General features: G+C 48.4%; 1 protein-coding gene across 1 annotated transcript in view; it reads right to left on the bottom strand.

The window, feature by feature from the left end:
* Positions 1-13658, bottom strand: part of SHISA9 (shisa family member 9) — a 341393-nt gene extending 327735 nt beyond the window's left edge. Inside the window, exon 1 of the mRNA XM_065920299.1 lies at positions 13096-13658. Coding sequence (XP_065776371.1) covers positions 13096-13658 — 563 coding nt within the window. The remainder of the gene's footprint in view (positions 1-13095) is intronic.
* Between the last annotated feature and the right edge of the window lie 388 nt (positions 13659-14046).

Raw genomic sequence — 14046 nt, 5'->3', positions numbered from 1 at the left:
CACTTTAAAAAAAGAAAAATCCTAAATAAACTGACAGATTGGCTGATCAGGAAAAGCCCTCCTGAAGAGGCATCTGAGCTGAGCCCTGAACAGTGAGAAGGAGTTACTGCCATAAAGAGGATGAAAGAACATTCCAGGCAGAGAGGTCAGCAAGTGCAAAGACCCTGAGGCATGAAAGAGTTCAGATCTGAGGGACAAGAAGGTTAACAAAGCTGAACTGCAGCCAACAAGTGGGAGAGCGTTACAAGGTGTGGATTACTATACCCATTCTCCAGAACAAAGAGACTGCCCAACGGGACTTCCCTGGTAGTCCAGTGGCTAAGATTCCAAGCTCCCAATTTAGGGGGCCTGGGTTCGATCCCTGGCCAGGAAACTAGATCCCATATGATGCAAATAAGACGTGGCACAACCAAATAAATAAATATTTTTTAAAAGGCTGCCCTATCGGGCTACAGTCCATCAGGTAGCAAAGAGTTGGACATGACTGAAGCAACTTAGCATGCACGCACGCACTCCCAAGTTAACCCAGCTAATCAGTGGAGGGACTAAGATACAAACCTGAATGTCTTTGAAATCATTGTTTAAGCTCCTCCGGACCCTGCACAGTAAGCAGGACCTGAAACTTGAAAGAGACTGCAGGAAAGGAATGTTTGAAAGACAAGACAGATGTTTCTCAAACCTAATTTGCCTTTTTTCCACTTCTAAACATGTTCTTTCCTATTTGTAGGGCAGCAATAGAGACCCAGACATTGAGAACAGTCTTATGGACACAGAGAGGGCAGGAGACGGTCGGACGAACTGAGAGAGCAGCAGTGAGATATATACGTTACCAATTGTAACACAATAGCTAATGAGAAGCTGCCCTATGCTGATTCATGTTGATGAATGGTAGAAAGTAACACATTGTAAAGCAATTATCCTCCAGTTAAAAAAACTTTTAAGAAATATATTAAAATAAAAATAAATAAATACATAGGTTCTTTACTGAACTTCAGAGGATCTCTGAACTCCTCTAGAATTGAACAGAAATTTTATTTGTGCATTTTTCCTGAACAAGAAGCCATAGTGTGGGATTTCTCTGGCCATCCAGTGGTTAAGAATCTGCCTTCCAATACAGGGCTTGATCCCTGGTCCGGAAACTAAGATCTTCCAACTAAGCCCGCACCACAGCTAGTGAAGCCCACAGTCTACAACAAAGGGCCTGCACACCACAGTGAAGACCCACTGCAGTCAAAATAATAAAATAAGCAAATAAAAATAAATAAAGAAGGCAGATTGAGACACTATCAAGTTAAAAAAAAAAAAAAAAAAGAGGCCATAGCTCTCGCCACATTCTCTAAAGATTTCTCTCCAAAATTTCAAAATATTTGAACTTTCAAGAGAATAGCAAAGTAAATGATCAGGGTGTTTCCTCTGTGAATTCGGTCAGCACTGCCATCGGCAGATTCCCTGGCTCTTGCTGAGTGCCAAAATTCATGAAATTCACGAGAAAACCAAGGATACTTTTCCCCAAGGCAGCCCTTCCCAGAGCAGGGATGGGGACAGGGATTCTTAGGGCCTCTGTATCCTGGACAAGGTGTCTTCAAGGTGTGGTCCACTCACTCGGGGAGTGCTTAATACAGTTTAGCAGTGGGGGGAAGGAAATATGACAACTTCTGTGTATGGTCTTTAGTCATTAAAAATAAGAAATATTTTTCTTAAAAAAATGAGGCTGGAGCCCTCACTTGAAACACCCATGTCAGATGGTGAGAATCAAGAACCTTGGATCAAGGTGCCAACCTTGGCAGTGGCATCATCTTTAGGGTGCATCACCTGTGCTGTAGTTATATACACCCCCAAAGGGATGTGCAAGCAAAGTATCTAGTTTTACTAAAATAACCATCACTAGGTGGACATGGGGCTTAAGAATGTTCCCTCATAACAAAACCACAGCCTGGAGACAATACTGATGAAACAAGTACAGGAAAATGATAGACTGGACCCTCACCTCTTCAACAGCTTCTCACGAGGTTAAAAAAAATGATGGCCTAGTCAGATCAAAATGAAATCATCCAAAAATAATTCAAAGTCTCATGAAGAATATTCAAAATATGGATTTATGTATGAATGGTGACTTTCATCCTCAACACACATTAGTGTGTTATTACACAAAGTCATCACCATTGGCAACAAATTGTAAATGTTTGTTTCACCTTCAGTTCTGTTTAATATACCTGCTCTTATGTATGCTTTCAATTCAGTTCAGTTCAGTCACTCAGTCGTGTCCGACTCTTTGCAACCCCATGAATCACAGCACGCCAGGCCTCCCTGTCTATCACCAACTCCTGGAGTTTACTCAAACCCATGCCCATTGAGTCGGTAATGCCATCCAGCCATCTCATCCTCTGTCGTCCCCTTCTCCTCCTGCCCCCAATCCCTCCCAGCATCAGGGTCTTTTCCAATGACTCAACTCTTTGCATGAGGTGGCCAAAGTATTGGAGTTTCAGCTTCAGCATCAGTCCTTCCAATGAACACCCAGGACTGATCTCCTTTAGGATGGACTGGTTGGATCTCCTTGCAGTCCAAGGGACTCTCAAGAGTCTTTTCCAACATCACAGTTCAAAAGCATCAATTTTTCGGCACTCAACTTTCCTCACAGTCCAACTCTCACATCCATACGTGGCCAATGGAAAAACCATACCCTTGACTAGATGGACCTTTGTTGGCAAAGTAATGTCTCTGCTTTTTAAAATGCTATCAAGGTTGGTCATAACTTTCCTTCCAAGGAGTAAGCATCTTTTAATTTCATGGCTGCAGTCACCATCTGCAGTGATTTTGGAGCCCCAAAAAATAAAGTCTGACACTGTTTCCACTGTCTCTCCTTCTATTTCCCATGAAGTGATGAAACCAGATGCCATGATCTTAGTTTTCTGAATGTTGAGCTTTAAGCCAACTTTTTCACTCTCCTCTTTCACTTTCATCAAGAGACTTTTTAGTTCCTCTTCACTTTCTGCCATAAGGGTGGTGTCATCTGCATATCTGAGGTTATTGATATTTCTTCCGGCAATCTTGATTCCAGCTTGTGCTTCATCCAGCCCAGCGTTTCTCATGATGTACTCTGCATAGAAGTTAAATAAGCAGGGTGACAATATACAGCCTTGACGTACTCCTTTTCCTGTTTAGAACCAGTCTGTTGTTCCATGTCCAGTTCTAAATGTTGCTTCCTGACCTGCATACAGGTTTCTCAAGAGGCAGGTCAGGTGGTCTGGTATTCCCGTCTCTTTCAGAATTTTCCACAGTTTATTGTGAGTTTATTATGTATGCTTTAGAGTCTATCTAAACAACAAGGTCCTATTATATAGGACAACATTCAAAAAATGAAGATCATGGCATCCAGTCCCATCACTTCATGGCAAATAGATGGGGAAACAGTGATGTACTTTATTTTCTTGGTCTCCAAAATCACTGTGACAGTGACTGCACACGAACTTAAAAGACACTTGCTCCTTGGAAGAAAAGTTATAACAAACCTAGACAGGGTATTAAAAAGCAGAGATATCACTTTGCTGACAAAGATCCATATAGTCAAAGCTATGGACTGTCCAACAATCATGTATGGATGTGAAAGTTGGACCATAAAGAAGGCAGAGTGCCTAAGAATTGATGGTTTTGAATTGTGGTGCTAGAGAAGACTCTTGAGAGTTCCTTGGACTGCAAGGAGATCAAACCAGTCAATCCTAAAGGAAATCAACCCTAAATATTCATTGGAAGGACTGATGCTTAAGCTGAAGCTCCAATACTTTGGTCACCTGATGTGAGTAACTGACTTATTGGAAAAGACCCTGTGGCTGGGAAAGATTGAAGGCAAGATGAGAAGGGGCAGCAGGGGATAAGATGGTTGGATGGCATCATTGACTCAATGGACATGAGTTTGAGCAAACTTCAGGAGATAGTGAAGGACAGGGAAGCCTGGCATGCTGCAGTTCATGGGTCACAAAGGACCAGACATGACTTAGCGACTGAACAACAACTGTATAGCACAGGAAACTATATTTAATAGCCTGTGATGATTCACAATGGAAAACAATAAGAAAAAGAATATATATAGCTGAAGATCATTTTACTGCAGAAATTAATACAACATTTTAAGTCAACTGTCTTTCAATAAAAATTTTAAAAATAAATGCTATAGTGTACCTAATAATTGTTTGCCAGTATGTGCATATATTATACATGTTAGTCACTCAGTCATGTCCAACTCTTTGCAACCCTATGACCTATGGCCTGCCAGGCTCCTCTATCCATGGAGTTCTCCAGGCAAGAATACTGGAGTGGGTTGCCATTTCCTTCTCCAAGGAACCTTCCCAACCCAGAGATCGAACCTAGGTCTCCTGCATTGGAGGCAGATTCTTTACCATCTGATCCACCAGGGAAACCCATATATTGTGTATACTAAAAAATATGCTACAAATAAGGATGTGGTTTTTTTTTTAATTTAGTGAATTAGACAGTGGAAAGAACCAACTATGCACCACAAGCCAAACAAATGCCTAAGGGATTGGTATTTATGTGTAGCACACACTCAGAGTGCTTCTCAGACTTGAATGTGCACACGGATTGAAGTGAAGTAAAGTCACTCAGTCGTGTCCGACTCTTTGCAACCCCGTGGATTGTAGCCTACCAGGCTCCTCCATCCATGGGATTCTCCAGGCAAGAATACTGGAGTGGGTTGCCATTTCCTTCTCCAGGGGTTCTTCCCAACCCGGGGATCAAACCCGGGTATCCCACATTGGAGGCAGACGCTTTAAACTCTGAGCCACCTGGGGGCTTTTGTTAGGATGCAGATTCTGATTCAAGATGTCTGTGGCAGGCCCTGAGATTTGGAGCCAGGTGACAGAGTTACAGCTGGTCCACACTTAAAAGAGCAAGATCCTAAATGTACTGTGATGGTAACTTTTATGTGTTAATTTGACGTGCCACAGTGTGACCAAAGATTTGGTCAAACATTATTCTGAATGCCTCTGAGTGGGTGTTTTTGGATGAAATTAACATTTAGATTGATAGACTGAGGAAAGCAGATTGTCCTCCACAGCATGGGTGGGCCTCACCCAATCGGTTGAAGACTGGAATAGAACAAAGGCTCATCCTCCCCCAAGAAAGAGAATTTTCCTGCCTGTTGGCCTTCAGACTGGGACATCAGGTCCTCATGGTTCTACAGTGACTTATAGGCTTTCAGATTCAAACTGGGACCTTAGGACTTCCCTGGTGGTCTAGTGACCAAGACCCCATGCTTCCATTGCAGGGAGCACGGGTTTGATCCCTGGTCAGGGAACTAAGATCCCACAGGCTTTGAGGTACAGACAAAAAGTAAAAAAAAGAAGGAAAAAAAAAACTTGGACCTTGACTCTGAAGATTTTGTACCTACCACCCTCCATTATCATGTGTGGCAAGTCTGCCTAATCTCTAGATAAGTAGATAGACAGATCTCCTAAAGATTCTGTTCCTCTGGAGAACCCTGACTTAACAAAGGCACCTTATTGAAGAAACTACACTTTTCCTCGATATCCCTTAACCCAGTTCCAAACAGCTGAAAGACTGCCATTTTTGAGGCTGAAGATGATGGAATACTGGCAGTTTCATAAGGTTCAACTTGGTGTCTATTCACTTGTACTTTCACTTGTACGTCACCCATCTCCTGCCATGGACCATGAGCTCTATGCCTGCATTATTCCCTGCAGTTTCACAGCTCTCAGTCCAGCGCTGGATCTACTATAGGCACTCAATAAACACCTACTGAATGACTAAATCCATGAGCAAATAAATGATGGAATGAGGAGGTACCTTCTGTCATGTAAACCAGGATGTCAGGAATCAGAACTCCTATGTGCCAGGTACTATACCAGGACTCAAGTGACAGATGGGGAAAGACTGCACTCCTTACTGTGAACAATAATGGAAGGAGGCAGATGATAAACTAGTAGACCAGTACATTAGTAAGTTCATTTTAGACTATAATGTGAAATGAAGCAAATCACATTGAGTGATGGGCTGGAGGGGGTGGGGGAGCATTGGTAAATAAGCCTAGGGGATCAAGGACAGCTTCTCAGACAAGGTGACACTGAGCTGAGACCTGAATGCTGAGAAAGGGCCAGCCAGAGAATTTGAGGCAAACCAACACAGCAACTCCAAGGCAGCAATGAGCATGGCATATTTGAAGAATGAAAAGAAAAGCCTGCATCCCTTTTCTTTCCAATTACAGTGAGTAAATAAAAGACCCCAACATCGCCAAATGGAGCTCAGAGTTCCAACATCTTGCTTCGAAGCCTCCAGGGGTTCCAAGGTCTGAACTGTTTTCTGACTTTTAAACACTTGAATGGGATTCCTGAGATTTTTCCTCTTGTACCAGAAGCATCATTTATTTTTCAAAGATCTAAGGGCAATGGACATGAAGTTACTTTCAGGGGAAGTGGTTATACAGGTGTAGCCATGTGTCCAAGTTCATCACACTACACATAATATGTGTACACTGCATTGTGTAAATTAGACTCCAATAAAGTAGATTTTTAAAATGCAAGGTCTCAGTGTGCAAAGAGAAGCAAAACATATTCTGCAAGGAAAAATTTAGATAGCCTGTGGGAATTTGCTATATGATGCAGGAATTTCAGGCCGGTGCTCCATGACAACCTACACAGCTAGGATGCGGTGAGGGGTGGGAGGGAGGTTCAAGAGGGAGGGGATGTAGGTATACCTATGGCTGATCCATGTTGATGTGTGGAAGAAACCAACACAACATTGTAAAGCAATTAACCTCCAATTAAAAACTAAAATTAAAAAAATAACTTACAGACTTTCTGTGGCCAACAGCATATGCATTCATGGGCTTCTTCAGCCTGGGCAGCTGGTGGAAGCCACAGGATAACCATAAATGTATAAGAAAAGGGAGATGGAGGGGAGGCTGGAATAAGACAGAAAAGGCAAGAGCAGGAGGGATGTTGGTGAAGGCAATGGCAACCCACTCCAGTGTTCTTGCCTGGAGAATCCCAGGGACGAGGGAGCCTGATGGGCTGCCATCTACAGGGTTGCACAGAGTCGGACATGACTAAAGCGCCTTAGCAGCAGCAGCAGCAGAAGGGATGTTTATCACTTGATGCCATTTCTTTGTAAGAGATTCAAGCATTCGTGAAGCATGCTTGAAAAACACACAGGACATGGTGCTATGTAATTTGCCACTTGGACTTCTGACTGTTTGAAGGTGGGCAAGATAATGACATATGTTCCCTACTGGCTTCGAATGTAAAGAGCTTCAAACATGCATTCCTGGCCCCAAGGCCATTTCTCACCAATGCCTTTTCCAACAGGGCTGGCCCTGCCAGGGGCAGATGCAGGAAACATCCATAGTCTTGATCTGACTCGGATTCCTTGAACCAGCCCTGACACATGCACTCTTATTTGCAGGGCATCAAGCACCTGTCTGTGATCGGCAAAGACTGAAGTCCTGGATGTCAATGCTTCAAGGCAGTGCAGCCTGGTGGTCAAGGACCTGTGCCATAGCCTCAGACTGTCTGTGCCTGAAGTCCAGCTCCTCCGCTCGCTAAGGGATTTTGCATCCTCTTGAAAAGCAATCTGTGCCTCTGTGAAAAGCAGATTGTCATAAAGCTGACCTCCGTGGGACATGAAATTAAATGAGAATTTACACACAAGCTTATGGCCAAATAGCAAAGTCAGCAAGTGTCCTTGAATATCAGCCAGGTCAATGAGGGGGTAGTGGGATGGATTGGGGAGATTGGGATGGACATATATACACTACTATGTATAAAACAGGTAACTAATAAGAACCTGCTGTAAGCACAGGTGCTCTGTGGTAACCTAAATGGGAAGGAAATCTAAAAAAGAGGAGAAATATGTATAAGCACAACTGATTCACTCTGCTATACAGCAGAAATGAACATAACACTATAAAGCAACTATACTCCAATAAAACACATGGCAAAGCTTTGGCCTGGGTCACTTTTTTAAATTAACTTTTATTGGGATTGACATATATACACTACTATGTATTAAATAGATAACTAATGAGAACCTACTGAACTTCCCACCTGTTCTGCTGAAATTCAGTGCAAGTCCAGAGAGGTGATGAGACTTGGCCAATGTCACGCAGCTAAATAGACATGGCAGAGCAAGCACTAGGCACAGAGTTCCAGACGACAACTTCACCTCCTTCCATAGATAAGGGGGAGAAAATTTCAATGATAAGGATGATGATAAAGGGTCATAGTCACTGAGCAGTGACTATGGCAGGTCCTGCTCTATGAGATTTCTAAGCCCAGTCTCAGTGAATCCTCACACAGACCTATGACATAGGGACCCTCATCATCCCATTTTTAAAGACAGGAATCTGAGAATCAGAGATGTGCCACAAATTTCCCAAAATTTCACACTATTAAGTGGCTGAGCTGGGACTGAATCTGGAGCCATTTGACTTGAACCCATTTCGCTTTAGATCAGCCGGACGACCCCTCTGGGGACTGCAGGGAACATGACTGACTGAAATGAGGACCAGGGTGATAGGGGGGCGGGGGCAAGTGAAATTAACCTGAGAGGGTCTTAAAGGGAACAAATGCCGCTTGAAAATGCAGGTCCAGTACTACCAGATCTATTGGTTTCTCAAGAGAAATCAGAAAATCAGGATTTCTATGCGAAACCTCCCAGTGTTTTAAATGTTGGTCATTGGTTCTAAGTTGGTTTTAAAACACTGTACACCATAGAGACTAAAGAGATTTCACAGCCAAACGCAGTGAGCCTTGACTGAAATCCTGGTTTGAAAACCCAGTCTCTAAAAGACATTTCTGGTGTATGACTGGGAAAACAGTAATACGATTGGCTATTTGATGATGTTATGGAATTTTTATTCCTTTTGGGGGGCAGAATACTGGAACTGTGTTATGTGGGAGAAATGTCCTTGTTCTTAGGAGATCCACGCTAAAGTATTTAGGGATGAAGTGTCATGACTGCAACTTATTTTCAACTGCTCAGCCAAAAAAAAAAAAAAAAGGAAAAAAGAGAGGAAGGAAGGGAAGGAGAGAGGAAGGAAGGAAAGAAGGAAGAGGGAGAGAGAGATAGCCATAAAGCAAATGTGACAAAATACTAATAACTGTTCAGTCTAAATGAGTAGTCTTTGACTGGGAGTGACTCCACTCCTGGATGACTTTTGGCAATGTCTGAGGACATTTTAATTGTCCCGACTGCAGTGTGGGTGGGTGCCACCTGCACCTAAGGAGGCAGGGTCCAGAGATGCTGCCAAACACCCAGCAATGCACTGGACTGCCTCCCACAGCAGAGAACAATCAAGCCCCAAATGTCAAGAGTGCCAAGGGGAGGAAATCCTGATCTAGATGAAAGATATACTGGAGTTTATGTTTATTCTTCTTTCAAGTTTTCTGCATGTTTAGAATGTTTCACAATAACAAATTGGGAACAACTTAAGAATTTATGTGTGCAGGCTCAATCGCTTCAGTCATGTTTGACTCTTTGCAACCCTGTGGGCTGTAGCCCCCCAGACTCCTCCATCCATGGGATTCTCCAGGCAAGAATATGGGAGTGTGCTGCCATGCCTTCCTCCAGGGAATCTTCCAGACCCATGGATCATACTCGCATCTCCTGCATCTCCTGCATTCCAGGTGAATTCTTTACCCACTGAGCCACCTGGAAAGCCCAAAAATAAGAATACAGACATAGAAATATGTTGCAGACCAAATAAAATGTGTCTGCATGATTTGGTACTATTTGGTACCCACCATTTGCAGTCACTTCTTCCAATAAATAGTGAATGAATGTGGCTGTGGTTATATCTGCTGTCGAAGCATCTATACAGTTTTCTCCACATCACAGGCCAGGCCTGAGCACACTCTGGAATTGATGTCTCTCCCCTTTTTCAGTCCTAATCAGCCCAGAAGGAAGCAGGCAATGTGCCCAGGCCTCTGAGCCTGGAAACTGACCTCATCAAACACAAGCACACGGGTCACTAGAAGCAGTCAATGGTGTGACGTGGGAGCAGCACATGCTGTAAGTCTTTGAGGAGAAGGTAATCTCAAGTTAAGGTAAGAACAAACTTCCCATTCCAGTGACCCCTGCAGCTCAAGACAAAATTAAGAGGCTGCAGCCAGCAGATTAATTTCACCTGAAAGCCACCCTACAGTCTCTCTGATGCAGAGGTTGGCGTCCTGGACCCAGCCAAACATCCTATGGTCCATGTGGGCAAAAGCAAATGAGCCATGGCTGGGATAGGAAATGATTAACTGCATCAGTAGAGCAGGATGCACTTGGTGAGTACTTGGGGCAGCCCCCAGCACCATTGAAACACACCCAAAGGCTATACACACAGGGAGAACCAGCAACACAATGTAAGTAAGAGTCACACTGAATGAATCCGTCCACCCTCCATCCGGGAAAATGGTCCCAAGTCAAGCGTGGACCACTTTACACAAGCCGTTCAGGGAGGTGGTAAAAACGCAGACTTCTGAGGCCCAGATAGATGGATTTAGAATCTCTCTGGATCAAGCGCAAGACTGTGCATTTTAGGAAGCTCCTCAAATTCTGATGCTCACTCAACCTGAAAACATCTGCCCCAGACACAGCTGACACCAGGGGACTAAGGAATGCGCAATTTTCTCTGTGACCTTGAGCAAGCTACCAATCTCAGCTATGATTTGCTCCTATGTAATAGAGAATTAGCACCTGTCTCATCACTGTGCAAACTAAATGATGTTTACACACACACACACACCCCTAGTACAGTGCCTGGCACCCAGAACTGTGCTCAGCAAATGTTACTTCCTTTTCCTGGACAGTGACTGACTGAACACCATAAAGCCCGGAGAGATACACAGGGTATGGATGTACAGGCCCCACCCTAGAGATCCTGACTTGACCCATCTAGGGTGGGGCCCCTGGCAACCGGGTTTCTTTAAAAAGCATTCCAGGTCACCCTAAACATCAGCCAAGGTTGAAAACTATACCTTGGGAGTCATCAGTAAAAATCAAGCATTCTTTCTTTTCAGGAGTATGTACTTCACTCCTGCCTGGAATTCTCAAGATGTATGCAAGGGGAGCCTGTGCTGGGGCTCTGCGACCCCAGGACTGGATACCCCCTAGATTCCACCACCAAGGAGACCTTTCCAGGTACCTGTAGAGGAATGTGGCTGCAGCCTGCTGGGCTGCAAGCGGGCAGGGCGAGGAAGTTGAGTCCCTGGGGCCTCAAGCCAGCATCACTTTCTCCCACAGTTGCCCAAAGGTTAGCGCTCCTCCCCAGCTTCCCACCTCCCTCCTCCTGCCTCTCCACCCCCATCCCAACCGAACGAGGAGGAGAGCTCCCAAAGCCCTGGTTTGCAAGGCAAAGGCTCCAAGGAGCTTTCAGCAGAGGAATTAAGTCGAAATCTGCCAGGCAGCCTACCCATCCCTGGGTGAATTTCCCTACCGAGGCAACAGTCGCTGCCGCAGCCCTGCTTCCGAGTCTCGCTCGCAACACCAGACCCTTGGCGAGGGCAGCGGGGGGACGTGGAACCACCGGCCCGTGGGGCTGGCGATCGGGCACCTTGGGGTGGCAGGAGGTGGGCGGGGCCCGCGCTTGACTCTTCTGGTAGGTCAGGCTTTCTTGAAACCCCTGGGAGAGGGGGGTTTCTGTGCCTCTTGATCCCACCATCCATCCACACCTCCCTGCTAACCCAAACCGAGAGGAACTTCCTCACCTTTTTCTTCCCCCAAATTCTTCCCTTGGGGTGGGGAAGGGGGTGGGGAATCATCCGATAATCTGCATATAAATAGAAAATAATTACTAGTGAGGTGGTGGTGATGTTCCTCGCCTATTTTTGGTGGGTCTCTTTGTTGAGATTTTTTAAGCAGGCACACGGAGCGCGTGCAGACACACGCGCGCGCACAGGCAGCCGGAGGTGCGGGGTGTGTGTGTGTGTGTGTGTGTTTGGGGGTGGGGGGAACACATGGCGACTCCGTTGCGCGTAGACGGAAAGAGAATAAACCTTGTTCCTCAGTCATCCGGCTGTGTGCAGGCGACCCCGCGCTCTTTAACACCCTCCTCCGTCCCCCCTCACCCCAGCCGGGACCCCACACCAACCCCTGGCCTCTCCCCGGCCGGGGGTTGCATCCTCCCGTCTGCGTCTTCCGCCTCCAAAGTTACTGGGTTGTGCGAATCGATTTAGACACTCGGGGAAGAAAAAAAAAAAAAGGCAAATAGCTCCATTAATCCCCAAATGCCTTCTCCCATCTGCTGCGACTTGCTCGTGCTGGGACTTGCATAATGAATAAGGCAAAAGGGAAAGTTGACGAATCAGGGTGTCTAGGGGGGTGAAGGGACGCTGGGAGGGGGCTCCGGCCCTGGGAGGCCACACCAGCCCGCGCAAAGGGCGCAGCGCCACGGCTGAGGTCGCTGCCCCCGGCAGAGAGAGGTGTCGACTGGAGAGAGGGACGAGGGGGTGATGGGGAGGGGGGTGCGAGGTCCCAATTCCAGGGACCTGGCAGCTCGGCGGAAAGCGAGGCGGCCGCTCCGAGCAAAGCTTTTGTTCTCGCCCTCCCCGCACTCTCCACCTCCCTCGCCACATTTTCGCGAGTCGTACGAGTTGCAGGCGGCACACACTCCTTGCCTCCCTCCCTCCCCCCCCCCCCCCGCACACACGCGCGCGCGGGCTCACACACGCCCCCCTTCCCTTTCAGGTTCGCCGGCCCCCGTTTACCTAGAGGCTCGTATGCGGAATCCGAAGGCTGGCCCACCCCCCTCCCTAAAACCCAAGACTCCAAAGACACGGGCTCCCAGGCTGTGTGTCTCAAGTCCGCTGCAATACTCGGCGGGAGGGGGCGGCAAGAGAGCTGGGGAGCGGGGGGTAGGGGGGGAGACACCCCTAATCCACACACACACTTTCACATCCACACCTGCGCTGAGGTCCCCGTCCCCCCTCTGCGCTCCCAGCCCAAGTTGGCTGCCCGGGTGACATCCCCCCGCGGAGAGGCCGGGGTGGAGGGGGAGCGCCATTGCCTCCGGGAAGGTGGGGAGGCGCGGGGAGAGAGAGCGGCGCCCGGGGAGTGGGGGGTCGGGGGGCGGCAGCCCACCTGGACATGTGCTCCCTTTGGGGCCGGTGCGCTTTCTCCAGCCCCAGCTTGGTGAAGATGCCCACGAGCACCATGACGGCCACCACCCCGCAGATGATGTAAACGATCAGGTTGGTCTTGTCCTTGGTGGGGTCGTGCAGGGGGTCGTCCTTGCGCGCGGGGGGCTTGCCGGTGTTGAGCCAGAGCGGAGTGTCGTAGTTGGTGCAGGTACTCTGATTCAGTCGCCGCTTCTTAAACGTGCAGCAGAACCGGAAGCCACAAGTCCCGCAGCAAAAGATGAAGTCGCCCGAGCTGCAGTTGAACGGCGGGTCCCACTGGCCCATGACATCGAAGTAGCCCCGGCAGAAGTCCGGCGTGGGCGCCCGGGTCGGGGGCGCGTCCGAGACCCCCACGCCCTCGCCGACCTCTCCCGAGGCGGCCCCGGAGCGGTTGCCCCCCGTCAGCACCACCACGCCGCCCAGCTGCGCCAGCTGCCCGTGCCCCGCTCGCTCCTGCGCCCGGCACACGCGGGCGCACAGCTCGGTGAGGAAGCAGCCGAGAAGCAGCCGGAGGACGCGGCGCATCGTGTCTCCCAGCCCGGGCTCGGCCACTCGGCCGCCGCTGGAGCCGCTGCAGCCGCCTCTCGAGGCGCGGCCGAAGCTGCCGAGGCTGCTGCCGGGGGCTGCGAGCCGCCGCGGGCCGCACATGCAGGGAGCGGCGCGGGGCGCTCGGTGGTCGGCGGCCACTGCGCTCGGCTCAGCCCGCGTTCGCCTCCAGCGCGCCGCGCGCCGAGGGGCCGGCCGGGGAGGAGCGCGCCGGGCCGGGCGGGGGGAGGAGGAACGGGGGCCAGCGCGGGGTGCAGGTCCGGCTGGCTCCCGGGGGGAGGCGGGGGCCGGAGAGCAAGGGCGAGTCGGGCGGTGCGCGCCTCCCCTCGGCCGGCGGCTCGGGACTCGCCGCCCCGCGCCCGCTCGC

This window comes from Muntiacus reevesi, chromosome 2 (assembly GCF_963930625.1).
Source record: "Muntiacus reevesi chromosome 2, mMunRee1.1, whole genome shotgun sequence".
NCBI classification, from domain to species: Eukaryota; Metazoa; Chordata; class Mammalia; order Artiodactyla; family Cervidae; genus Muntiacus; species Muntiacus reevesi.
The sequence above is the reverse complement of the archived record's forward strand: the minus strand, read 5'-3'. Positions and strand labels throughout refer to the sequence as shown.